Source organism: Ascaphus truei, unplaced genomic scaffold (genome assembly GCF_040206685.1).
Source record: "Ascaphus truei isolate aAscTru1 unplaced genomic scaffold, aAscTru1.hap1 HAP1_SCAFFOLD_312, whole genome shotgun sequence".
Classification (NCBI taxonomy): domain Eukaryota; kingdom Metazoa; phylum Chordata; class Amphibia; order Anura; family Ascaphidae; genus Ascaphus; species Ascaphus truei.
This window is the reverse complement of record NW_027456093.1, coordinates 283,418-308,693: the sequence shown is the minus strand read 5'-3', so window position 1 is coordinate 308,693 and position 25,276 is coordinate 283,418. Positions and strand designations below refer to the sequence as shown.

Here is a 25,276-nt window from a genome sequence, read left to right as displayed (position 1 = left end):
GTAGCAGGTGGTACTTATAAAAGTGATTACCTGCTTTATAGTGTGGGGGACCGGCCTGTCCACTATTGACACAACTTTCGTGGGCTCAGACTTGAGATGTCCCCGGCCTACCCGGTAGCTGCGGTACAATACCCCCGCCATGCCGACTTGGCACCTGGATAGCTTTAGTGTCAGGCCAGCCTCCCTGATCCTATCTAGCACTGCTGCTACATTAACCAGATGAGTGTACCAGTCATTAATACAAATGGCTAAGTCGTCCAGATAAGCAATAACATAGCCCTTAATCCCTTCCAGCAACCGGTTGACAAGGCACTAGAACGTGGCCGGCGTTTTCTTCATCACAAATGACATGACCAAAAATTCTTACAAGCCAAGGATGTTGAAAGCCGACCTTTCCTACGCCTGCTGGGTCAATGGAATCTGTACAGATTCATGGTGGCCAGATACCTGGCCCCGATGAGCTCATTTAAGAGCTCATCCATGTGGGACAAAGGATAGGCATTTGCCACAGTCTGAGTATTAAGCTGACGTTATTTTACACAGAACCAAGTGGTCCCACCCTCCTTGGCACCACGAATACCGGTGAAGCCCAAGGACACTGAGTACGACAAATTACCCCTAATGCCATCATCTCCTCAACCTCCCCCTTAATGCTAAACTTTACCTCCGCAGAGATCCATTACGCTTCTTGAGGAGTGGCCAATGATCCCCGGTGTTGACCGGGTGATCGGTTAGATGGGTAATGCCCTGATTATCTGTAAACATGACCTGGTACTGTTCTAGCATCTCTTGCACCAGCTTGGGAACCGCGAGTTGGGGACCCATCTCCACCTGCTCCACTAAGCCTCCCTGCCGGGTTTCTCCCAGGAGATCGGGCAGAGCCTGGCTTGCCGGATCCCCCAGCAGCGGGCTACAAATAGCAAACACCTCCGGCCCGCTCTTGTGATACTCCTTTAGCATATTGATATGGTATGTTATGTGCCTACCTGCCTCTGGATCCTGGTTTACCACATAATTACACTCATGCACCCGCCGGTGAACCGTGTACGGGCCCGCCCAGGCGGCAAGTAGCTTGTTCTGCCAAGTGGGCTTCAGAACAAGCACCTGCTGCCCTGGGATTAATTCTCTACTACGGAAACTCCTATCATACCAGCGCTATTGCCTGATCTGAGCTGCCTCAAGTTTAGCCTGTGCCAACCCCATGTGTTCCTCTATCTGGTCCCTGAGCCTCACCACGTAATGTAGCACCAAAGGATCAGTATCTCCCCCTCCCAGCCCTTATGAAACAGATTGAGTGGTCCACGGACATGGCACCCATAGAGGAGCTTGAAGGGGGAACGGATGGTAAACTCCTTTGGCACCTCTAGATACGCGAATAGCAGGTGATGTAAGTGAGCTTGTCAGTCTCACCCTTTCAGCTTCCACAAATGCTTGCAACATTGACATTAAGGTCCCATTGAACCGCTCACATAATCCATTCGTTTGGGGATGGTAGGGGGTTGTACAGAGAGAATTGACCTCGCACATAGCCAAGAGACATTGGAGCAGTTCGGACATGCACTGTGCCCCCGGATCAGCCAGGATCTCACTTGGGAAACCTACCCTAGTGAATATCTCAATCAAAGACTCTGCTAATTGACGTGCTTCAATCAAGGACAGAGCAACTGGGATCATGTGCGGATCCACTATATTTACAGCTACACGCTGGAAGGACTCACCGATCACCGGTAGCGGTCTCAGGGGAGCCTTTGTGTGGTCACTCGACTTACCCACTAGGTGGCAGGGATTACAGTTATGGCAGAACACCAATACCTCCTGTCATGACGCCGGTGAGTAGAAAGTCTGTAGTAGCCGGGCTCTAGTATGAGTGACTATCTGATGCCCCTACCAGCAGGATCACATGGGATATCTGCATCAACTGTGCCCTATACTCATGAGTAACAACTATCTGTCGCCTTAATGTCCCTGATCTGACCAGAGCACTCTTGGATTCCTGTTATGAGACACTGTGGTGCCAAAGGAACCGATGGGACACACCCTTGGAGTCAGACTCGGTCGCCCGAAGTATCATGCCCTCCAGTTTGGGGTCCGATCACACAATGTCCATGAACTCCTAGCTCAGTTCTGGTAGGTTTGCCCTGTCAAACAGTCAGAGGAAATGTTGGGACAGGGTTCGGGACAAATGTCTGGCTTGTTCTGGCTTACCTGCTTGGTGTCCACCGGGACTTCAGCTCTCTTTGGCTCCAAAAGCTGGGGAGAGATGATTGGGGTGGTGTGCGGCAATGCCAAAGGCACTTCCACCTGGGCAACTGCCTGACTTTTGCTCGGGGTGACCGCAGCCACTGGTGCATTCTCCTCAGAGTAGGAGCATATAAAGTGCCCCAAGTCATTGCCCAGCAGGATGTTGGTGTCCAAGCCGGGTTACACTGTGACATCCCAGACTCCTCTACTAGTGCCCTGATCAAGTAACACCCGGGCAACTTGCAATAACTTGGGGGCTCTGTCCAGCATTCTCACCGGCATCCCCGTGCCTTGGAGAAGTTTCTCTGGGCTGACCATATCAGGTTGCACCAGATTACCGTAACACCGGCCACCCGGAGATGGCCTATGGCCTATGGTAACCGGGCACAAATATTGTTGGCGGACATCATTGGATTCCAGCCCGATGGCTGCGATTCCATGTCAATCCAGATCCACTTCTGCATCGTTGACGGCTGCTGCTAGGTCTGCTGCTGCACATTCTGCACGGCCTCCACTTGCTATGCTTTTGGGGCCAATCTCACGTAGGGGATTGGTCTCGCTGCTTGTGAGCATTGCCCCATGTTGGGGTTACTGGAGCAGGGTGGGTTGCCAATTGCACTGGTAGCACTGGCGCTCATGGGCAAACTCTGCAGGCTTGGCTGCAGCACCTCCGGCACTCCACTTGTTCCATCCCAGCTTAGTGGCCTTGGGAGGGTCAGCTACGTTAGGTGGTGTTGTCGCTGGCACTGGATCGGGGGTCAGGACCCACTTCTCCAACTGGCCGCATGGTCACAAAATCATCTGCCATCATGGCGGTCGTCTGGTGCATTCTCGGCTTATGCTCTATGACCCACTCCCGCAACTCCGGTACACATTTGGGCAAAAACTGTTCACGGATGTCGATGTCCATCCTGTTTAGGAGCAAGGTGACTCTGCATCTGGCTACCCACAGAGGGCTGTGAAAGTCTAGCCAGGAGTTGAACTCCATGTAGGTGCCCCGCCTCCTTTGTCCAGAGCCCTGAACTGGGCACCATAGAACTCTGGTGAGAGGTGCACTGGACTATGCTCATTATGTTTGGAACTATCGGTCCTGCGGTCTTGAAATCACAAACTACTCAGAAATGAAAGTCCCGCAAGAGATTCAGAACTGGGCCAAGTGATGTCCATTACTATCCACCAGATAAAAAGCCTGTCACAGGAGACCAGAACCTTTACACACATCCCCCGGGATCACACAGTGATTAGCTCTTTTCTGGAAGAATTTACCACTCAATACATTATAAACAGGCCAAATGAGTCTCACAGAGGCAGCCATTACACACAGTTTTGGGGCAGCGAGCCGAGCTTCCCCTTTATTATGTGAGGCTGTGATAGGATGAGGCGGAGGAGAGGATAGTTGGTGATGGACTGATTATGGTTTGTGAGGTTGGGTTGAACAGTGGAAGTTCATCAAGGGTTAGTGGTAATTTTAGTGGGGATAATGAATGGAGGTGTCAGTTAATAATGGAGCAATCTATGTAGGGTTTTACAGGTACAGATAATGGGAGAATCATGTTTTTTTTTTTTCAAATAATTTTATTAGGCATTTAGATATGTATGCAGGTACAACAAGCGATAAAGCCTAATATTTTTAAATCAACATTTTTTTTGGGGTGAAACAGATTGACAACCTCAGTTGTCAGTAAAGAGGGGGGAGTGCCTTCAGAGAGGGAAGGCAGGGGGGGGTACTGGAAGGGTGAGGGGGGGGTTAGAGGGGGGGGAGGGGTCGGAGGGGGTTGGGAGTCCCATCTGGCTGTTGGGGATGTGGTCTCGCAGGTAGTTTTAGTTCACTTCTGGGGAGGGGGTAGACCTCTGTCACGTTTGAGCTGGTTGTCTGACCCTATTGCAGGAAATCCACGGTTCCCAGATGTCCTCGTAGGCGGGGAGTTTTTGTCTCACGATAGCGGTAAGCCTTTCCATGATCATCACCTCGCCGGCTCTTTTTTTGATCGTTCCCAGTGCCGGCGTGGTTGTTTTCCTCCAGGAGGCCGCAATACAGCATCTTGCCGCGGTAAGAATGAAGGATATTAATTTCCTGGTTGGCCGGACTATGTCAGTCATTGGTGCGGCCAACAGGTAGGTCAGTGGTTCGATAGGTAATTCCAGGTCAGTGACCACTTTTATCAAAATGTGGACCTTAGCCCAGTACTTCACAATTTCTGGACAGGTCCCCCAGATGTGGGCCATGTCCCCTCTATGACCACAGCCTCTCCAACATAGGTCTGATGCCAGAGGGTAGATCTGGTTTAATCGTGCTGGGGTAAGATACCAGCCAAACATAATTTTATAAATGTTTTCCTTTATTGTAGTGCATAGGGAGGTCTCTGAGGCTGCCTGCCAGATTTCTTCCCAAGTCTCTCTGTCTATATTTATATTCAGGTCTGCTGCCCATTTGAGCATATAATCATGCTCTTTGGGGGTCGAGGAGCGCTCTAGAGCACCATATATGTCCGAGATTAGAACTTTCTGGTGGGTCTTTGTCTCGCAAAGTTGTTCAAACGTCGTGAGAGTGGGGTATTCTGGGAGAAGGCATGTTGTTCTAATAAAGTTTCTGATTTGGAGGTATTTAAATGTGTCCAATTCTCTAATTTTATATTTGGTCCTCAATTCTTGGTAGCTCAGAAGCCTCCCTAGGCTCAGTAGGTCCGCAATCGCCTCTATACCCCATGTGTTGAATTGATCGAACAGTTTAGATCCACATCCCGGGGGGAACTTCGGATTGTTAAAGATGGGGGTCAATTGGGAACTTTTGGTGGTAAGGCCATATTTGTATTTACATCTTATCCAGACGTCCCACGTGAAACATGAGACCTGTAGTTTAAGATTGTGTGTATGCCCCTCTCCTCTGTCCAGGCTCCAGAGGCAGGCTTGCAGAGAAGGCATTTTGGCACATCGAGTCTCTATCTCTACCCAACTACAACGGGTCGGGTCCGAGTTCCACATTACTACCTGCTTGAGCTGTGCAGCTAAGTAATATCTGTGTAGGTCTGGTACTCCCAGTCCTCCCCTAGATCTTGCTGCCAGCAGGACCGATCTGGCGACTCTGGGTCTCTTGCCCTGCCAAATGAAATGGAACAATCTGTTCTGAATATGTTTTAGATCAGCGCCCGGAACGTGGGTCGGGAGTGTTTGGAAAAGGTATAACATTCTTGGGAGTATATTCATCTTAGTAGATATCATTCTACCGAACCACGATATCTGGTAACCTTCCCACTGATCTAGATCCTTTTTGATCTTGTCCCATAACTTCGGGTAGTTATCCCGGTTTAAATACCGGTAGTGCCTTGACAGATTAATTCCCAGATATTTAATGTATGAAGGGCACCATCTGTAGTTAAAGTTAGTTTTGAGGAGTTTGACTTTGGGATCTGGGAGACTAAGATTTAGAGCCTCTGATTTGTCGCTGTTTATTTTGTATCCTGATACTTTACCAAACTCCGTCAGTTCCTTCTGAAGGTTAGAGAGGGAAGTTAGGGGTTTAGTCAAAGTAAGAATGATGTCATCAGCGAATAGGGACATTTTGTATTGCGCTTTATCGAAAGGGATTCCCTGGATGTTCAGGTTTTGTCTTATTTTAGACGCCAGTGGTTCAATCGTGAGGGTGAAGAGGAGGGGGGATAGGGGGCATCCTTGTCGGGTACCATTTTTGATTTGGACATTGTGGATGGGATAGGACTCCCTTCTAAGAATGAGTTGAACAAGCTTAATAGGTGTTTGGACAAGATGGGGAAAAATTTCTTGTAGTATGCATTTGTGAAACCATCAGGGCCCGGTGCCTTGGAGATCTTTCAGGCTCTAACGGCCACTTCTAATTCGTCCAGCGTAATTTTTGCATTTAGATAAGTATTTTCTTCCTCTGTTAGTGATGGAAGATTGCAATCGGATAAGTAATCAGCGGCTAATGCCGAGTTCGTTATACTAGAATTAGCAGAGTGGGTCCTTAAGTTATATCATTTGGTGTAGAATTTGGAGAATTCCTCTGCTATTTTTTTCTCTCGTTGTATTGGAGTTCACCAGAGTTATTCCTGATCGCCGTTATTTGTGACTTTTTCTGTATTCCTCGTAACTTATTAGCGAGAAGTCTATCGGCCTTGTTCCCTTTATCATAGTACCTCTGACCCGTCCATCTAAGAGCTTTTTCTACATTTTCCAATTGGGTTATTCTTAAATCGTTTCGAGCAGTTGTCAATTGTTTGTAAATTCTCCGGGAGGGGTTATTTTTATGCTGCTGCTCTAAATTGATTATATTGTCTGTAAACTCTTTAGTTAATTTGAGTTTAGTTTTTTTCCAGTGGGAGGCAATCGAGATAAGATTTCCTCGGATTGTCGCCTTATGGGCTTCCCACAGGCTTGCTGGTGAAGATACAGAGCCTTTGTTTATTCTAAAGTATTCCCTGAGGGATTTTTTGAGTTCCAGCACTGTCCCGGAGTGGTTCAGTAGGGAATCGTTTAGTTTCCAGCTATATGAGATAATTTTCCCAAATGGAATGGATAGGGTCATGGTGATAGGGGCATGATCTGACCACGTAATTGGGCCGATGTCTGAGTCTGTGGTGGCCTCTAGGATGTTCTTGGTAGCAAGAAAGTAGTCAATACGGGAATAAGACTGGTGAGCAGCCGAGTAAAAGGTATAATCCCTTTGCCCCTGATGTTGTATTCTCCAAATGTCCACCAGATAAAAGTCCCCAACAATGTCCTTGATTTTTTTCCCCAGTCTTTGTGACTGAGTGGAGTGTTGTCGTCCTGGGTGGCTCGATTTGTCTTCGTTTGGGTTGAGAGCCATATTAAGATCACCTGCAATAAGTAGCGAGGATAGGTACTGTGGGTCAATTTCTTCCAGAACCTTCTTCAGAAATTCTGTCTGGTTCTCGTTCGGGGCATATAGGTTAAAAAGGGTGATTGTCGTGCCTGAAAGTGAGCCATAGACCACAATAAATCTCCCCTCTGGATCTGCCTGAATTTTTGTTAAATTAAATGGGGTGCCCTGACGGATCAGAATGGCAACCCCTCTGCGTTTGCTGCTGAATGATGAGAAATAGCTCAATGGGAACGCGTGTTGAAATATTTTATGCGGTTCTTGAGACGTGAAGTGCGTCTCCTGGAGGAAAACAACATCTCCCCCTGTATTCTTTATCTCCTGGAGGGCCAGGCGTCACTTTCTATAGTTGTGTAGGCCCTTCACATTTAGGGAGACAATTTTTAGTGCTTTTTGGTGAGACATAATGACCTCCCAGAGGGTACCGCGTGTGTTGTCCTTGGACTAGTGCTGGAGAGAAACAGCCAAAATGGGCAGAGGGAGAGGGTTGGGTAAGGGGCCACTGGGACAGTAACAGCGGCTAGGAAAAGAAAGGAAAGTCGACCCTAATGGGGTCTAAAAGGTGTTGAACCGGTCTTTAGTAAAGGACCGGTTAGTGGGGTTTAAGACCCTTGGGGGCGGGTCCGAAAACGGTCTCCAGTGAAGGCGGGCTGGGTGGAGACCCTTTAGACTCTATGGTTTCATCCGAAATTACTTACACCGGGGAGGCCTGGACCTAAAACAGGTTTGAAAGCGCTGCAGTCTCAAACCCCACAGGAGTGGGAGCAAACCCTGGGGAGCCTTGGAAGTGGCGCCTGGCACCTAGAATTCCCCTGTATTCCCTGTTTTGGGGAGTGTAAGGGGTTTGTGAGTTTGTGCTGGGCTGGATACGGCCAGAATAAATTCTCTTTATTGAAACGCTTTGTCCGTTCTGGTGCCTTGATCCCGGGGTTACGTTCTGGTCTCCGGGATAATCTTTGAGATAAAGTGTGACTGAAATAAAAAAAAGCTGTGTGTGCTGTGCACGCGCATAGTAAGTGAAACTTCTTTGACTTTTGTCACAGAAATTTTGTTTGTGATGTTTTAATTAAAAATCAAAATACAATTTCTTTGACAAAACGCAAATAAATTTGGACTTAGAATGTGCGTGCTCGGCACACATCCCCTGTATTAGCTATTTGCACTAAGCGTGAATTCCTTGTGCGTGTGACTGTGTATGTGCGTGTGACTGTGTGTGTGTGCGTGTGACTGTGTGTGTGTGCGTGTGACTGTGTGTGTGTGCGTGTGACTGTGTGTGTGTGCGTGTGACTGTGTGTGGGTGCATGTGACTGTGTGTGTGCGTGTGTGATGTATGCGCACCCATCCTGCACCTTGCATATGCCCCTTCACCTCGCATATGCCCCTGCATCTCGCATATGCCCCTGCACCTCGCATATGCCCCTGCACCTCGCATCACCCCCCTGCACCTCGCATCACCCCCCTGCACCTCGCATCACCCCCTTACACCTCGCATCACCCCTGCACCTCGCATCACCCCCCTGCACCTCGCATCACCCTCCTGCACCTCGCATCAACCCCCTGCACCTCGCATCAACCCCCTGCACCTCGCATCAACCCCCTGCACCTCGCATCAACCCCCTGCACCTCGAATCACCTCCCTGCACCTTACATCACCCCCCTGCACCTCACATCACCTCCCTGCACCTCACATCACCCCCCTCCACCTCACATCACCCCCCCACCTCACATCACCCCCCCCCACATCACCCCCCTGCACCTCACATCACCCCCCCTGCATCTCACATCACCCCCTTCACCTCCTCACATCACCCCCCTTCACCTCCTCACATCACCCCCCTTCATCTCCTCACCTGCACCTCCCCTCACCCCCTGCACCTGCGAGCACGGCGGCAGAGCAGTGTGGTAGGAGGAGGGATGGGCACAGGTTGTGTTGCCCCGCAGTGCCGGGGATCAGGGCAGGGAGGACGGCACATACGGCGAGGAGGCCCATGTGAGTGTGACGGCCCCCATCGGGGAAGAACACCATGATGCCGGTGGGGGGGTGTGGGGGGAGGAATAGAGGGGGTAATTGGGGGGAGAGGGGTGGGGGAAGGTTGAGACGCGGCCGCACCGGGCCCGCCGTATGCGTGGGAAGCGGTGCGCTCAAACCCCCCCGCTTCCCACTTTACCCGAGCAGGAGCCAGGAGCGCACGATAACGTCTGTGCGTGCATGCGCGGCACATGCACCCGCCGGGGGCAGATAGCGGCTGCGCGCCACCCCCTCCCCACTCCCGTGGTGATTGGAGTCACTGGCGCAATCGCGCATGCGCGGCACGGCAGTAGGCAGGGAACGGCGGCCGTTATGAGCGGCGCCGGCGGCTATCGCCGCCGCCGCATGTCAGCGGCTGTGTGGGGGGTGCGGTGGCCATAAGGAGCGGCGCCGGCGGCTATGTCAGGGTTGGGGTCGGGCTGAGCCAGAACTCAACTGCCAGCACTGACGTCACATCCGTTTCATTTCTGTCTCCACAATCCATTTTTGCATCACGAATCATCACGAATGAGTGGCCACTAAGGAAGTTTCACTTCAAAAAACAAAGGATCATTGAATTAATTGAACAGATTGATTTAGTAACATTGTTCACAAAAGTAAGTAAGACCCCAAGTGTTTCTTATTAATGTGAGTTACACACGTGTATGTGTTTTGCTGCCTTTATTTTGGTGCTGCTGCGTTTTCCCTGTATAGATTGTGTGGGAAATGTGGCATCTTTGGCAGTTTCAGCCCCCACATCAGTCACATATTTGTGCGATTTAAGAAGTGATGCTAGAGTCCTGTTGATTTTCAACTTAATTCACTAATTATATTAAAGGGAATCCGCAAAACGTATTTATCACAAATATCTGGAGGTGAAACCTTTGATTCAGATCATTGTGAAAAATCCAGGTCTCCAGAATCCAGATCATTTCCAAAACAATACTGCCACCGTGTGGTCTTTGTTTGAATGACAGATAGTAAAGCTTTGGCGCCTTTTTACCTTCTCTGTATAATTGTTCCGAGATCCCCAAACCGAGTGTTTTACACATGAAATGCGGGGTTGTATTTATGATCATAAAACCAAAAAACGTGTTCAATATGTATGAGATTTACAGTTGTGACAAAGAATCATAAAAGTCACAGAAAGTGCTAAAGAAAATCCGATTGCATTTTTTTCTCATCAAAAGCTGATACATGATGCCCAATATATGGGACTATTTAATGGAATATAAAAGGAGTCACTATTTTATGAAACATTTGCATTGGGGATTCTGTTTTAAGAGCAGAAAAGACAGCAAAATAATAATGAATGAATGCTCAAACATTGTCATTGTTTTATGCAAGTCTATAAAAATGTAATTGTTTTCATAGCGGTTAAAATCAATACAGATAAGGCATTTATCAGATACATTTTCTTTTGCAGATTGTACCAATGTGTAATGTAAAAAAATGTGTATATGGATCGAGCAATTAAAATCACGTATTTAAATCTATGTCACGTGCAGGCACTTCTAATTCAGAGAAGTTATATCAAAAAGTGAAACCACTATTTGTAGTTTGCTTTATGAATGAGCAGTTAATAGCATGAAGGGAGTATAGCAAAGTTTATATAACTCACGAGTGTACATGTCAATTCATAGAAAAGAATCGTACATAAAGCGCTGTAACAAAATGCTGTCACATACTGGTGGTTTTGTAGTGAATTGTATTTCTCTAACCCGTTTCCAATATGAAATATTGAGTCCCGTCAGAGACAGCAACATGAAAACGGGTAAGAATAAGATGGCGGTGTAACCAGAGCTCTATACAGGAGAATGTGGGTGGCCCTTAAAAGAGCCTTTGGGTTAAATGAATGTGAATTCCGTATCATCAGTTGGTAAGAAGTGTCACCGTTTAGCCTCCGAATCCATAGAGAGTGCGGCCCTGGCGCTTGAGAGCATACACCACGTCCATAGCGGTGACTGTCTTCCTCTTAGCGTGCTCGGTGTAGGTGACCGCGTCCCGGATCACATTCTCCAGGAAAACCTTGAGCACCCCACGGGTCTCTTCATAGATGAGGCCGGAGATGCGCTTCACTCCTCCTCTGCGAGCCAGGCGGCGGATAGCTGGCTTGGTAATGCCTTGGATGTTGTCACGAAGAACCTTCCTGTGCCTCTTGGCGCCTCCTTTCCCGAGCCCTTTTCCTCCTTTGCCCCGACCAGTCATTCTGCAAAGTGTCAAAACAAGAAGCGTATGAGGTAATTGCGGTAAAGCTGCTGCTTATATGCAGTATGAGCGGACCTGAGTGAAAACCACAGACACCCCATGAGGGGAGAAAGTGAATTGCACTTGAAGATGTTCATTGATTTTGATTGGCTGAAAAAGTCTTTAGTCTGATTGGCTCAGTGAAAGCCGTTACTGTTTATAAAAAAAGGCCGCGTGGTAATGGGATTGGTTGGAAGTTTATCTCATTAAAACTGATCACATTTGCTTTGCCTAGTATTGCCCAACTCACACGAACACATTTGTGTGCCATCTATTTCATGTATTTAATTATATTGTGTCTGCATCTATATATCTGTAAATGTAATTCATTTGTAATATTTAGATGTGTATGATCAACTACATACATCAGTATTTTTTTGAATAAATATCCCTGTTTTATTAATTTGCTTTTATTTCTAATTTACCCTGCATGAGGTGACACGGGGAAGAAATGCAGACCGGGGAAACAAGTTCAGCAAACACAAATCCTCCAGTAGAAATGTCTGAAGTTGACAGTTACTCCACAGGGTGGCAGTGCTGCTTCGAAATTGAAGTCACGTGGGAATGAAGTTACATGAAATCACTATAAAGCCATAACACAAGTCTAAGGCTGTGCCTATAGTTATAGCGCCGCCGATGGTGACGGCGACACGACGGGTGACGTCACCCGTCGCCACCGGCGAAAGTTATGTTTCGCCGCGACGGCGCGGGATTCCGGGCATTTAATTGGTTCAAGGACCGTCACGTGACACGACGGCCCCTGAAAAATCAAATTTGCCGGCTTCAAGTTTCCACTATAAGCGCACGCGGCGGCGGCAAAGCTTTTGTGTTTGTGCGATGTTGTGTCGCTGTCGCAGGCACTATAAGCACGGCCTAGGGGCTGTTATATAGTGTGTGCAGCCGTGCACAAATGTATTACATTGTGCACACACACAAATACACACACAAATACACACACACACACACACACACACACACACACACACACACACACACACACACACACACACACACACACACGCATACATATATACACACAAATACACACACAAATACACACACACACACACACACACACACACACACACACATTACATACACACACACACACACACAAATACACACACACACACACACACACACACACACACACACACACACGCATACATATATACACACAAATACACACACAAATACATACACACACACACACACACACACACATACATATATACACACACACACACACACACACACACACACACACACACACACATATACACACATATACACACATATACATACATTCAGCGCCGGTAGCAGCGTAAAAAGATTATTTTTCCCGTCTTCGCCGCTGTCTGTCGGCTCCCCGCTCCCTGGCGTGCGCGCGCGGCTCTTGTATAGAAGGGCTGACTTACCTCAGCCATCTATAACTGCCGTGCGCTCGCACCCCCACCACTATAGAACGGCCCTAAGGCTGAGGACCCGCTGCGGACGGCCGCGCGCGCGGACCACCAGCCCCTACCTGCTGCCCATCTGTCCCCGCTGCCTCCTTCCGGCGAGGCTCACTACGCGCTGTGACGCGTCAGCCGCCTGGGGATGCAAGAGAATTGCGATCCCGAGCGGTGACGCGTCACGTGGTGCGCTGGTGAGCCTATCAGCGCCGGGTCAGGAGTGTTAGAGGCAGCTTCCCCAGCTGGGGGGAGTGTGTGTGTGCACGTGTCTATGTATGTGTATATATGTGTATATATGTGTGTGTATATATATATATATGGTGTGTGTGTGTGTGTGTGTGTGTGTGTGTGTGTGTGTGTGTGTGTGTGTGTGTGTGTGTACGGACCGACTGGGGAGGGGTAAGGGGGAGGGGGAGGAGGGTCAGCACGGAGAGCCCTCCGCTCAAACCACACACCCCCCCCCCCCCCGCTCAAGCTCCCGCTCCCTACAGCCCGCAGGTTCAATTGCCTCTCAGCGTGCCGCCTGCATGCAGTGCTTAGCCTAAACTGTAACAAGCTGTGCAAATCCAGCTAAAGGCAAACAGCCACCAGGCACTTTTCTTGGCTATAAAGGTGCAATTCCTGATAAGAACATATGTTGGAAAGGGAAATAAGGTGAGGAAGCATGTTAGCAAGGTAACACTCCCAGACTATTTAAACATAGTCACATAATGCCACAAAATCAGGTCCTCAGCGGGGAAAAAAAATAAGTTGCACGCATTTATCCCTAACCACTTTGCTGTATGGTGTGTGTGTTGTGTTGTGAACCCTTGTAGAGGTGTAATGGGTAAACAAAATGTATATAATTACTCACTGATAAAATATAGAATACATTTTTAATAGGGATAGATTTAAAAAAAATTGCTTGTACTTTATAAAACATTAATGTAAATTAATCTGTGCGATCATATCTGTGTTAAATAAATGTTATGCTGTGCTCACCACGGACAAGGAGGGTCCCCGAAACTGAGGTGAGATGGGTAACAAACTGCACCCACAGCTACGGGACACGCCTAGAAAGTGGAAAATAGGCGTCTGGAACCGTCTGGGAGTTTAAGATAAAGTAAGATTCTCGCCAGACGAGAAGGGAGGTTCCAGAAGATAGGTGGTACCGAGAGCCTGGGGTCCAGAGCCGGGAGGTAGGTCGGAATCCGCAAACCGAGGTGAAGGGGTCGGGGAGTCCAGGAGGTCAGGATACAAACCAAGGGTAGAAGACCAGAGCGGATCCACAGCCAGGCCGGTTCAGTACGCAAGGGATCACTAAGGAGACAAAGAGACAGGAACTGAGGCAGGCACGACCGTGGTTAACACAGGTCATACAAAGCTATGCTCAGCCAAAGAATGAATGGCTGAGCAAGGTATACAGGTATAAGTAGGAGGAAGGACCAATAGGGAGAGGGGGTGTAACGAGGGAGCGGTCCCAGGAAAGATAGGGAGTGGTAGGGAGAAACTCACCACAGCTGTGCTAGATGTGCAGCTTGTGAGCAGTGCACGCGCATCAGGCGTGTGCGCCATGCGGGAGAGGCGTGCGCGGCCTCAGCTGGGGGCGGGAACTTCCCCTGAGGGAGGACGTAAAAATCCTCTGCCGTGCGCGAGATCAGTAGCCGCCGCGGGAAGCGGTGGAGAAGGGAGATCCCGCCCGCGGCGGCAAGAAGGCAGAGCTGGAGCGGGGTTGAGTAAAGTCACGGGGGGAGCCCCTTTAGAGAGAGTTGTTCCCCCGGACCTTACAGTACCCCCCCCCCCTTAAGGAGCGGCCTCAGGACGACTCCAATATGGCTTTTGGGGATATTTGGAGTGAAAGAGTCTCAGCAGTCTGGGGCATGTATTTGATGGTAGGGTACCCAAGATCTTTCCTCTCGGCCAAAGCCCTTCCAGTGAACCAGGTATTGTACCGAACCCCTCGTCCTCCTGGAATCCAAAATAGACTGGATTTCGAACTCTTCCTGACCCTGAACTATGACTGGTCTAGGGTCAATCGGTGTCCTATGGAACCGTGGACTCTGGGACACAGGTTTCAGCAGTGACACGTGGAACACGGAGGGTATCCTCATGGATGGGGGAAGTTCCAGACGATATGCCACAGGATTGATCCGTTCTACTACTGAGAATGGACCCAAGAACCTGGGAGCCAGTTTGTGGCTTGGACCAGTTTGTGGCTTGGAGTCTTCAGTCTAATGTTCTTGGAGGAGAGCCAGACCTTATCCCCTGGTTTGAAGACTGGTGCCTGACGAGGGTGACGATCTGCCTGTGCCTTTAGTCTATGGGTTGCGTTTCTCAAAGCCTCTTGGATCCTTTTCCAGGATTCCTGAAGATCCTTGATTTGGTCATCGGTCGCTGGAACCCCGGAAGGAACTGAGGTGATGGGCAGCTGACCCGGGTGAAAACCATAATTAATGAAAAAAGGGGATTTCAACGTGGAGCTGTTCTTTAAAGAGTTATGGGAGAACTCTGCCCACGGAAGTAAATCTACCCAATTGTCCTGGCTGTCTGCGATAAAGCATCGGAGGTATTGCTCCAGAGTTTGGTTCGTTCTCTCAGTTTGCCCATTAGTTTGGGGATGATACCCGGACGAAAAATGGAGGGTGATATCCATCCTGCGAGCGAAAGCTCACCAAAATTTTGAGACAAATTGTGTACCTCGATCGGATACGATGGAAAGAGGAACTCCGTGAATGCGGAATATTTCCTTAACAAAAATGTCTGCCAGGGTAGGGGAATTGGGAAGGCCTTTTAGAGGAATGAAATGGGCCTGTTTGGAAAAACGATCCACGACAACCAAAATGGTATTCATCCCTTTAGAGGTTGGCTGTTCCACCACAAAGTCCATGGACAGATGACTCTATGGGCGTTCTGGTATAGGGAGGGTTTGTAGAAGGTGTAGAAGGCCGTATGGCTTTTTACGAGCGGTCTTATCCTGGGCGCAGATTGGACAAGTTTTTACGTACACTGAAATGTCCTGCAACATGGTTGGCCACCAAAAGGTACAACCAATGAGGTCAGAAGTCCTGCTAATGCCTGGATGACCGGCTGACCTAGAAGAATGACCCCACTCAAGAATCTTCTTAAGGAAGCGTGGAGCTGCATACAGACGGCCGACCGGCACCTTAAGGCCCCTCGGGAGATTAGACTGTGCTGCCATGACCTGATCCAGGATATCAAAAGAATTGGCCGAAACAATATATTTGGAGGGTAAGATTGTTTCGGAGATAATCTCGGATTTATCTTCAAACAGGAATTGACGTGAGAGTGCGTCTGCCTTTTGATTCTTTGAACCAGGAATGTAAGATATGAGATAATTAAATCTCGGAAAAAAAAGAGACCATCGATCCTGACGCGCCCCAAGGCGACGTGCACTCTCAATGTAAAATAAGTTTTTATGATCAGTAAAGATCGAAATGGGGATCTCCGTTCCCTCCAGAAGATGTCTCCATTCCTGAAGGGCGAGTTTAATAGCCAGGAACTCTCTGTTTCCGACGTCATAGTTCCGTTCTGCCGAATATTTTTTTTTTTTAAAGAAGCCACAGGGATGAAGTTTGGCCTGTGGGGACTGTCTCTGAGAGAGAATGGCACCAGCACCGACGTCGGATGCGTCTACCTCTAGGGTAAAGGGGAGCCCGGGATCAGGGTGACGCAAAATAGGAGCAGAAGCAAAAGATTTCTTAAGGGAGTCGAAAGCTTGGAGAGCTACAGAAGACCAGACTGCTGTGTTAGCTCCCTTTTTGGTGAGGGCAGTCATTGGGGCCATGGTAGAAGAAAAATTATTGATGAATTTACGATAGTAATTCGCAAATCCCAAGAATCGCTGTATGGCTTTCAGGGAAGTGGGTTGTGGCAATTCTAAGACAGCCTTGAGTTTGACTGGGTCCATAGAGAAGCCAGTGCTAGCAATAATATATCCAAGAAAGGGAATGGAAGAAAGATGAAAAGAACATTTCTCTAGTTTAGCATGGAGATTGTTCTCCCGAAAGCAGGACAGGACTATCTTGGTGTGTTGAATGTGGTCAGAGAGGGATTTGGAAAAAATAAGGATATCGTCAAGGTATACGATAACGAAGCTGTCGAGGAGATCACGGAATATCTCGTTGACAAACTCCTGGAAGACCGCCGGGGCATTGCACAGGCCGAAAGGCATGACTAGATATTCATAATGCCCATCCCGGGTGTTAAAGGCGGTCTTCCATTCGTCGCCCTGACGGATGCGGACAAGGTTATAGGCTCCGTGGAGATCAAGTTTGGAAAAATTGTTGCCCCCTGTAAACGATCGATGAGTTCGATAATAAGTGACAGGGGGTAACGGTTCTTGATCGTAATTTTGTTAAGACCTCTGTAGTCAATACAGGGGCGCGAGGCGCATGCGCGAAGCCAGGGTGAATGGCTGCTTAGGGATTTAGCTCCCTTCACACTGGCAAGAATTATATAGCACAGTGACAACAAAAATCAACATAAAATCCTCCGGAAGGCTGATAAACTTGGCGGAATAACTGGGGATGCCAGCCAAAGCAAAATCGAAGCAAGAGGACCCCTCGGTCAAGCCATATTTTAATAAAACCACTCCGTCGGCAGCAGGAGGCTCTGTCTCACCCACACCGACTATGCATTCAGAGTCCGACAGCGAGACACTAACCCCACTGGCAGATGACCAGGAACTGGTCAGGAGAAAGGATCTACGAGAATTTTGTGGGGAAATGAAGTACTTTTTCCGCAAAGAACTGTGGAACCTGCGGAGAGACCTGGACGTGGTGGGCGAACGGACCGGGACCCTTGAGACAAAAATGGATACCAACACGAGGGCCATAGTACAAACTAACAAAACAGTCTCCCAACTGGCAGAGAAGGTCTGCGAGATAGCAGACAAGCAGGAGGATTCAGAAAACCGGGACCGCAGGAACAATGTTCGCATAAGGGGGATCCCAGAAACTATCACTGACCACGAGGACTTTGTGCTAAATTGGCTGGAGCATTTGCTCCCAGATAAATCGGAGCAGGACTTACACTTAGACCGCTGCCACTGAGCACTCTGTTCAAAACCGCAAGCGGGAGACCCCCCTCGAGACATAATAGTGAGTTTCCACTATTACCGCATCAAAGATGCTGTCTGCCAGATGGCGAGGGAGGCGAGATCCCTGGAGTTCGAGGGATTCAGGCTTCAGGTCTTCCAAGATCTGTCGCCAGCTACCCTTGCCAGACGCAGGAGTCTAGGCCCTGTAACAAAGATATTGCAAGAGAAGGGGACCCGCTACCGGTGGCTGTTCCCGTTTGCCTTGCTCGTGGTAAAAAACGGGGTCGCAAACACGCTTAGGAAGGTGGAAGATGGCGACGCATTTCTAAAGAAGCTGGGACTGTTGCAGAGAGCGCCTAGCCCCGGTCCCTCCCAACCTCCTCACCTTAATCCGGAGCCCGATCCAGTGCTGGAGGCATCCTGGCAGAGAGTGGGGACTTCGGTAGCTGCTGATCAGTGAAGAGCCGTGTCTCCCCGCAGCAGCCGTGTCCAATTAAACATTTAAAGGCAAAGTGCCCTATATCCCCCCCCACAGAATACATGGCCGCCGGGTTCCCTTGCCTGTACCTTTTTTCTTCTCTCTCCGTCTCCCCCTGGTGGTTGTCCTCGAACATTGCAGGCCACATTGGAAGTAGACGACCATCCTCGGCAGCGTTTGGCGGGAATCCAGGAAAAGAGCGCGAAGGCAGCGGAGGCGGCATCGTAAGATTGAAGAAGGCTCCGCGTCACCACTATGCCATGGCCCATGTGACTTCCGCCTGTCCCGGCGACCTCTGGGACAGCGGAACTTCCGGTCTGACGCACACGGAACCATTATTCCTCCACCGCGGCAACAGGAGGATTACACCCTCCACAGAGGGGCGGCGGCCTTCACGGGGCAGACGGAGGCGCGTGGCCGGGAGGAGGGAACGACCGGGGACTGCAGAGGGAGAGACGACTGGACTCAGAGGGGTGGGAGGGGCCAGATTGATGACCTGATCCCCGTCGCCCCCCGGGGATCCCACGGGTGGTAGCTGGGCAGGCCGTGTGCAGCGGGCAGAGGGAGGATACCCGGAGGGTCCCTCAATCTTCATCATCATGTCCCGTTCCAGTCGGGGCCCGGGGGGGCGGGGGAGGGGGGGAGAACTCCCTATACTGAACACCCCTCAGATGAAAGGGCCTAAAGGGTTGCTTAAAAAGACATGGTTATGCCAAAAATACCCAAATTGTTTGCTGTCTAGTTCAAGAGATAGCCTAATGTTGTCTTATTTTACATTTTCTTTATCTCTACAGCGGGCGGTGGGACTGGGAGTCCGGGGATGCCCGTGATGGGGCTCGCCTCGTGTGCCCCTCTGCCCGACAGCGATGTGGATCCTGGCTCGGCCCTGCCCTTACCGGAGGGCACGGGCGAGTCAAAGAATGGCAAAAAGAGTATAACAGGGAGAGGTGTGGCAGTAGAGACGAGGGGGACCATCCGGTCAGCGGGGATCTCCGGACGTCCATCCACAGCTGCTCGACTAAAGTTAAGTCAAGTTCAGTTAAAATTATTCGGAGTTGTTAGGAGGTTTTACACTTACACTGTGCCACTTTTTATACTATGTTGACTTGCCGGTGTGAACTACCCTGGTAGTTTGTCGGCGCCTCGAAAGGTGCCTCATGGAACTAGTCCATGAGGACCGCTCTTCCCTACAGAGGACAGAACTACAAAGGCCTGGTAGCCCAACCCAGCGGTACCAGGCAACTGTCCAGTCCGTAGTGCTGAAGAGCCGGCTCTGGCTCACCCCAGACAGGGCTCTTTCCATTTGTATTATTCATTTTGCGCGTTACCACACTCCCTCCCTGACCCCCCTCCCCAGGCCACTCCGCCATACCTGGGCACGGAACCCCTATGATAAAAGATCACTGACAACTACTCCAGCCGAGACCCTCAATGTTCACTCCAAGGCCATCCATTTAGTACAGATCACGATGCGTACACATACAATTTGAATGGCGTTAAATATTATATCTAACAACGTCAACGGCTTTAATAGCCCCATAAAAAGGAAGGCCGCATTCATAGATTACAAAAGGAAAAAAGCAGACATGCTCCTCTTACAGGAAACCCACTTCAGTACCAGTAGCTCCCCTAAATATTTAGATAACCACTACAAACAATTCTACCTAGCGTCTGCCACAGAGAAAAAGAGAGGGGTAAGGATCCTCTTTCATAATAGCGTACCCTTTACAATGCAGACACTCAGGAGGGATAGTGCAGCCAGATTCCTGATTGTCGTGGGAATTATCCACGAACAACCGATAACCCTGGCGACACTATATGCTCCTTGTGAGCAAAGTCATGATTTCTTCAGAGATTTCTTCCAAAAACTGTCCCAAGTAGCCAAAGGCAACATTATCCTAGCAGGTGACTTTAATCTCACGATGAACCCAAACCTAGATAGGTCAGGCACACCTAGGAGTGGGCAGCGAAGGGCTCTGGAGGCTCTAAAGAAGGGACTTAAGAAAAATCAGCTGACTGATATCTGGAGGGAGTTATATCCCACAGAGAGAAATTACACCTTCTATTCCCATCCTCATGATGCATATAGTAGAATTGACTATTTCTTCATCTCTAGTAGACTGGTCCCCTTGGTCTCCTCTACAAGGATCCATGATATTTCATGGGCTGACCATGCACCTATAGAGCTACGGTGCACTCAAATTCATTCTGATAGACCTGGTGCAAATTGGAAGCTTAATGGGTCACTGTTAAAAACTCCAGATATCTGCGGAGCAGTGAGGGAGGAAATCAACCAATTCTTTAAGATAAATCATGGTTCAGTAAAATCATACTTTACCCTTTGGGAAGCCCATAAGGCAACCATAAGGGGCACATTAATTGGTATAGCAGCTCGCAGAAAACGAGAGAGAAACACCAAATTGGTAACGCTCCAAAATAAACTGCATGCCCTCACAGCAAGGCATAAAAAACGATCTGACCCGCAGACATTAACTGAAATAAAGAACACCAACATTGAACTTAATCTTCTGCTGACCTCGCAGGCAGACAAATCATTGAGTTGGTCAAAGAGGAAATACTATGAAAAGGCAAACAGGCCAGATACTATGCTAGCGGGCAAATTACAAACCAAACACTCAAATTATAACATACAGGCGATTCGCTTAAAAACTGGAGCCTCTACATCAAATCCGAAAAACATAGAGGAAGTATTCAAATCTTTCTACGAAAACTTATATAATGGAGAGAAAGTGGCACATAATATCAAAACCACAAGGGCCGCAGAAGATTTTCTGGCAAGCGCCAAACTGACGGGGCTAGATGAGGTGGACAGAGGGGTGTTGGAAGCGGAGTTCACGATAGAGGAACTTTCCCAAGTCATAACTGACCTCAAGCCTTCTGAGGCCCCAGGCCCTGATGGCTACACAGGGCTGTATTATAAGAAGTTCATTAAGAACCTAGCCCCATGGCTGCTCCGAATGTTTAATGCCGTATTGGCAGGAGCCCCAATCCCGGAGCAGATGCTCCAAGCGTCTATCTCAGTGATTTATAAAGAAGGAAAAGATCCGCAAGATTGCAAAAGTTATCGCCCAATCTCCCTCATTAATACTGATGTTAAAATATATGCCAAACTAATAGCCAATAGATTGAGTCACATCCGGCCCAGACTTATACATCCAGATCAAGTCGGCTTTATTAAGGGTAGACAAGCTGCGGACAACACCCGACGAATCATTGATCTGCTAGAGATAGCCAATAATAAGAAAATACCATTTGAGCAGCTGTGTTCCAGAGATACGGACACAAGGGGACTCACGTCTAGAATGTACAGGGAAGTGATCTGCCAGAAGTCGCCCATTGACAATAGACTGAGTTACATGAGACACTGGGAGTCAGACCTAGGAGAGACTTTAGAGGACGACGAATGGGACAGAATTATTCAGGCGGCGGCAAAAAGCTCAATCTGCACCACATTAAAGGAGAACGCATATAAAGTCCTTATGAGGTGGTATTACACTCCGACGCGCTTAGCGAAATTTGTAAAAGGCTACTCCCCTCTCTGCCCTAAACAGTGTGGGGAAGCAGCAGACCTCCGAAATATGCTGTGGTCTTGCACTAAGGTGGCCCCTATTTGGGAACAAATCAGAGATTGGATTCAGCGGATTCTCGATTTGGAGATCCCCCTGGACCCGTGGCTGTTCCTATTGGGCAGGCGGATCCAGGGTCTGTCAATGCGTCGCATAAATGAATCGCGCATTTTGCTACTGCCACAAGATGTGAGATCGCAGCATTATGGAAACAGCAGGAGATACCAATTATCCCTAAGATCAAAAATAGAATTTGGCATGTCTGCCGGATGGAACAATTAACGAGTTTAGTTAATGACTCCGGCACAAATTTTCTAAAAATCTGGGACCCATGGTTGACCCAGGTAGACATCCCAGGAGTGGAGGCCTCCTCAATCTTGCACTAATAAAAATAGGTGAGTTCTCCTTTAAGGACAGATTAGACAACATGACTTAGCGACGCACAACTAGCAGACCTCCCTGTAGTCATAGAATTGGGAAAAACAATTGAAAGAGAGAAACCCCAGAAGAACCTGTCCCAGTTAAATTCCTTAGCGAATACCTAAAAAATTTTAACAAGAGATACCTACATACCTACTCCAGAGCATGGCAACCTACCACCTCCCTCCCCGCACCCCCCCCTAGCCTCTATCCCTGTCCCCTTGTCTAGTTTGTCTGGTCTTGTTTGTAAAATGTTAAGTGGATACGTCTTCAAGGCGTCACTATATGTGTTTGACAAAACTGGAAATGTAATAATGGGCTGTGGATCATTGGCTGTATTTGTACTTTCCAATCAAAATTTAAAGTTGAAAAAAAATAAGAAAATACCAGCTATGATGTTGAGTCTGGATGCAGAAAAAGCTTTTGACAGGATTGACTGGCCTTACCTACAAAAAACGCTTGGGGCATTTGGCTTTGGGGACAAGGAGAGTGGCGCTTTAATGGCGTTATACTCTGGCCCTGCTGCTAGGGTCATACACCAGGGATTCCCATCAAACACATTTCAAATTAAAAGTGGTACACGTCAGGGGTGCCCATTATCTCCCCTTTTATTCGCCCTGTGTATGGAACCACTAGCAGCGCAGATCCGCAACAACCTGGATATCTCAGGGATTAATATAGACTCGAAATCCCACAAGGTTGCCCTGTATGCTGATGACATCTTATTGATGGTCTCCAAACCCCTTACCTCTCTGCCGAACCTATTTGACCTGTTGGAAAAATTTAATAGGATATCTGGCTTTAAAATTAATCAAACCAAATCAGAGGCCTTGAATATCAGCCTCCAAAAGGAAACAGAAAAACTACTGAGTCTGAACTTCAATTTCAATTGGCAACCAAAACACATTAAATACCTAGGTTTTCATATCACTAAAACCTATAAAGGCCTCTACGAAGCAAATTATCGCAAACTGATTTGAACGCTAAAAGAGGATCTGAGAAAGTGGATGCCATATAGGATCTCCTGGATTGGTAGCATACATAGCGTAAAAATGAATCTCGTCCCCCGTATCCTATACCTCTTTCAGACTCTGCCAGTGCCACTGAGACTGAAGAAAATACTCTCACTCCAGTCTGAAATCTCCAATTTTGTATGGGGAGGAAAAAAGCTGAGAGTAAACAAGACAATTATGAGAAAGACAATTCGGACAGGGGGACTAGCGGTACCTTGCCTGGTATCTTATTACAAAGCGGCGCAATTGTGTCAACTCACACAATGGCAGATCAAACCAGCATTGAAAAGATGGGTGGATCTGGAGACATCGGTTTGCTCCCCTTTGGAGTTAGACAATCTGCTGTGGTTACCTAAAACAGCCATTAAATGGGCTGACCGGCCGCTTTCCTCGATGATAAACTCATTGTCGATTTGGGAGGCCTCTAAATTTAAATATGCCCTAACGTCCAAACACTCGCTGATATCCCCGCTTTGGGGTAACCCCGACTTTGCACCAGGACTGTCAGAACACACCTAAGAAATCTGGAAACAAAATAGATATAATCGGCTTAGAGATCTGGAGTGGATACCAAATTAAATTAAATCATTTGAACAAATTAGATCTGAGAAAAACATCCCACATTCTGAATTTTTCCGGTACCTCCAGCTCAGGGCGTACTTTAACAAGAACACGCCATACCCGCCATTAACTACATTTGAAAAGCTCTGTCTGACAGAAACAGACACGCGGGGACTTACATCGCAGATTTATGGAGAAATAGTAGGTTCTGGGAATACACAACAGGAGCAAAAACTAGCATACAGAATTAAGTGGGAGACGGATCTGGGAGAAGCCCTGGAGGAAGACGACTGGTCGGCCATTTTGGAGGCAGCAGTCAAAAGCTCTATTTGCACGACTTTGAAGGAAAACGCATATAAAGTATTGATGAGATGGTACCTCACCCCACTGAAATAATCAAGGTTTGTGCCAGGATACTCCCTGCTGTGTCCGAAACAGTGTGGAGAATCGGCCAACCTGTGGCACATGCTGTGGTCTTGCCCCCGTATCTCACCCATTTGGGAAGAAATTAGAAATTGGATCCAGAGGATTTTTTACCTCACAATTCCCCCGGACCCGTGGCTGTTCCTCCTGAATAGACCATGGCCGGGTCTCTCTAAAACTGGTAATAAATTAGTTGAACATTTCTCAACGGCAACGCAGTGCGAGATCGCAGCTATGTGGAAACAACCCGAAATCCCAAATATCCCCAAGATTCAAAATCGAATGTGGTACATATGCCAGATGGAGAAATTAACGAGTTTGGTTAATGACACTGGTGATAAATATCTAAAAGTCTGGTCGCCCTGGTTGGAACAGACAGATATCCCGGGGGTAGAGGTCACCACAATTTGGCAATAATAGTTCAAAATGCGTTTTCACTCGAAGGACGGGAGCATTGCAGTAGGCAACTCGGGCACACACAGGGAAGCAATAGGACATAAGAGACCTAAGAGCTAAGTCGACAAGAGCTGAGGGATGATGCAAATCGTTATCTGAATACTATTTTTTATTCTAAAAACTGGAGAGGACCGCACCCGCGGGGTCATCACCCCCCCCCCCAATCTCCCCCACCCTATCCTAACTTTTATTTTATTTCCCCCATAGCGCAGCACCCTAATTGTACCACATAATGCAAAACCGGAGTTATGTTAAGGTTCAGACTGCATAGGTACTCAGGAGAGTACTTTGGTATCGTACTGGAATGTTATGTTTGAGAGATTCACTTGATGTGTACTGTGATACTGTATGTACTGAAAACTCTTTCAATAAACTCAAAGTTGAAGAAAAAAAAATACAGGGGCGCAAGGAACCATCCTTTTTTATAACAAAAAAAATCCAGCTCCAGCTGGAGATGAAGAATTGCGGATGAAACCCTTCCTCAAATTATCCTGG

At 48.3% G+C, this 25,276-nt stretch overlaps 1 protein-coding gene across 1 annotated transcript; it reads right to left on the bottom strand.

Moving 5' to 3' along the window:
- Nucleotides 1–10,913: 10,913 nt before the first annotated feature.
- LOC142483252 (histone H4) lies at nucleotides 10,914–11,327 on the bottom strand. The gene has a single exon (XM_075583316.1). The coding sequence runs from the start codon at nucleotides 11,310–11,312 to the stop codon at nucleotides 11,001–11,003; it is 312 nt and encodes a 103-aa protein (XP_075439431.1). The 5' UTR covers nucleotides 11,313–11,327; the 3' UTR covers nucleotides 10,914–11,000.
- Between the last annotated feature and the right edge of the window lie 13,949 nt (nucleotides 11,328–25,276).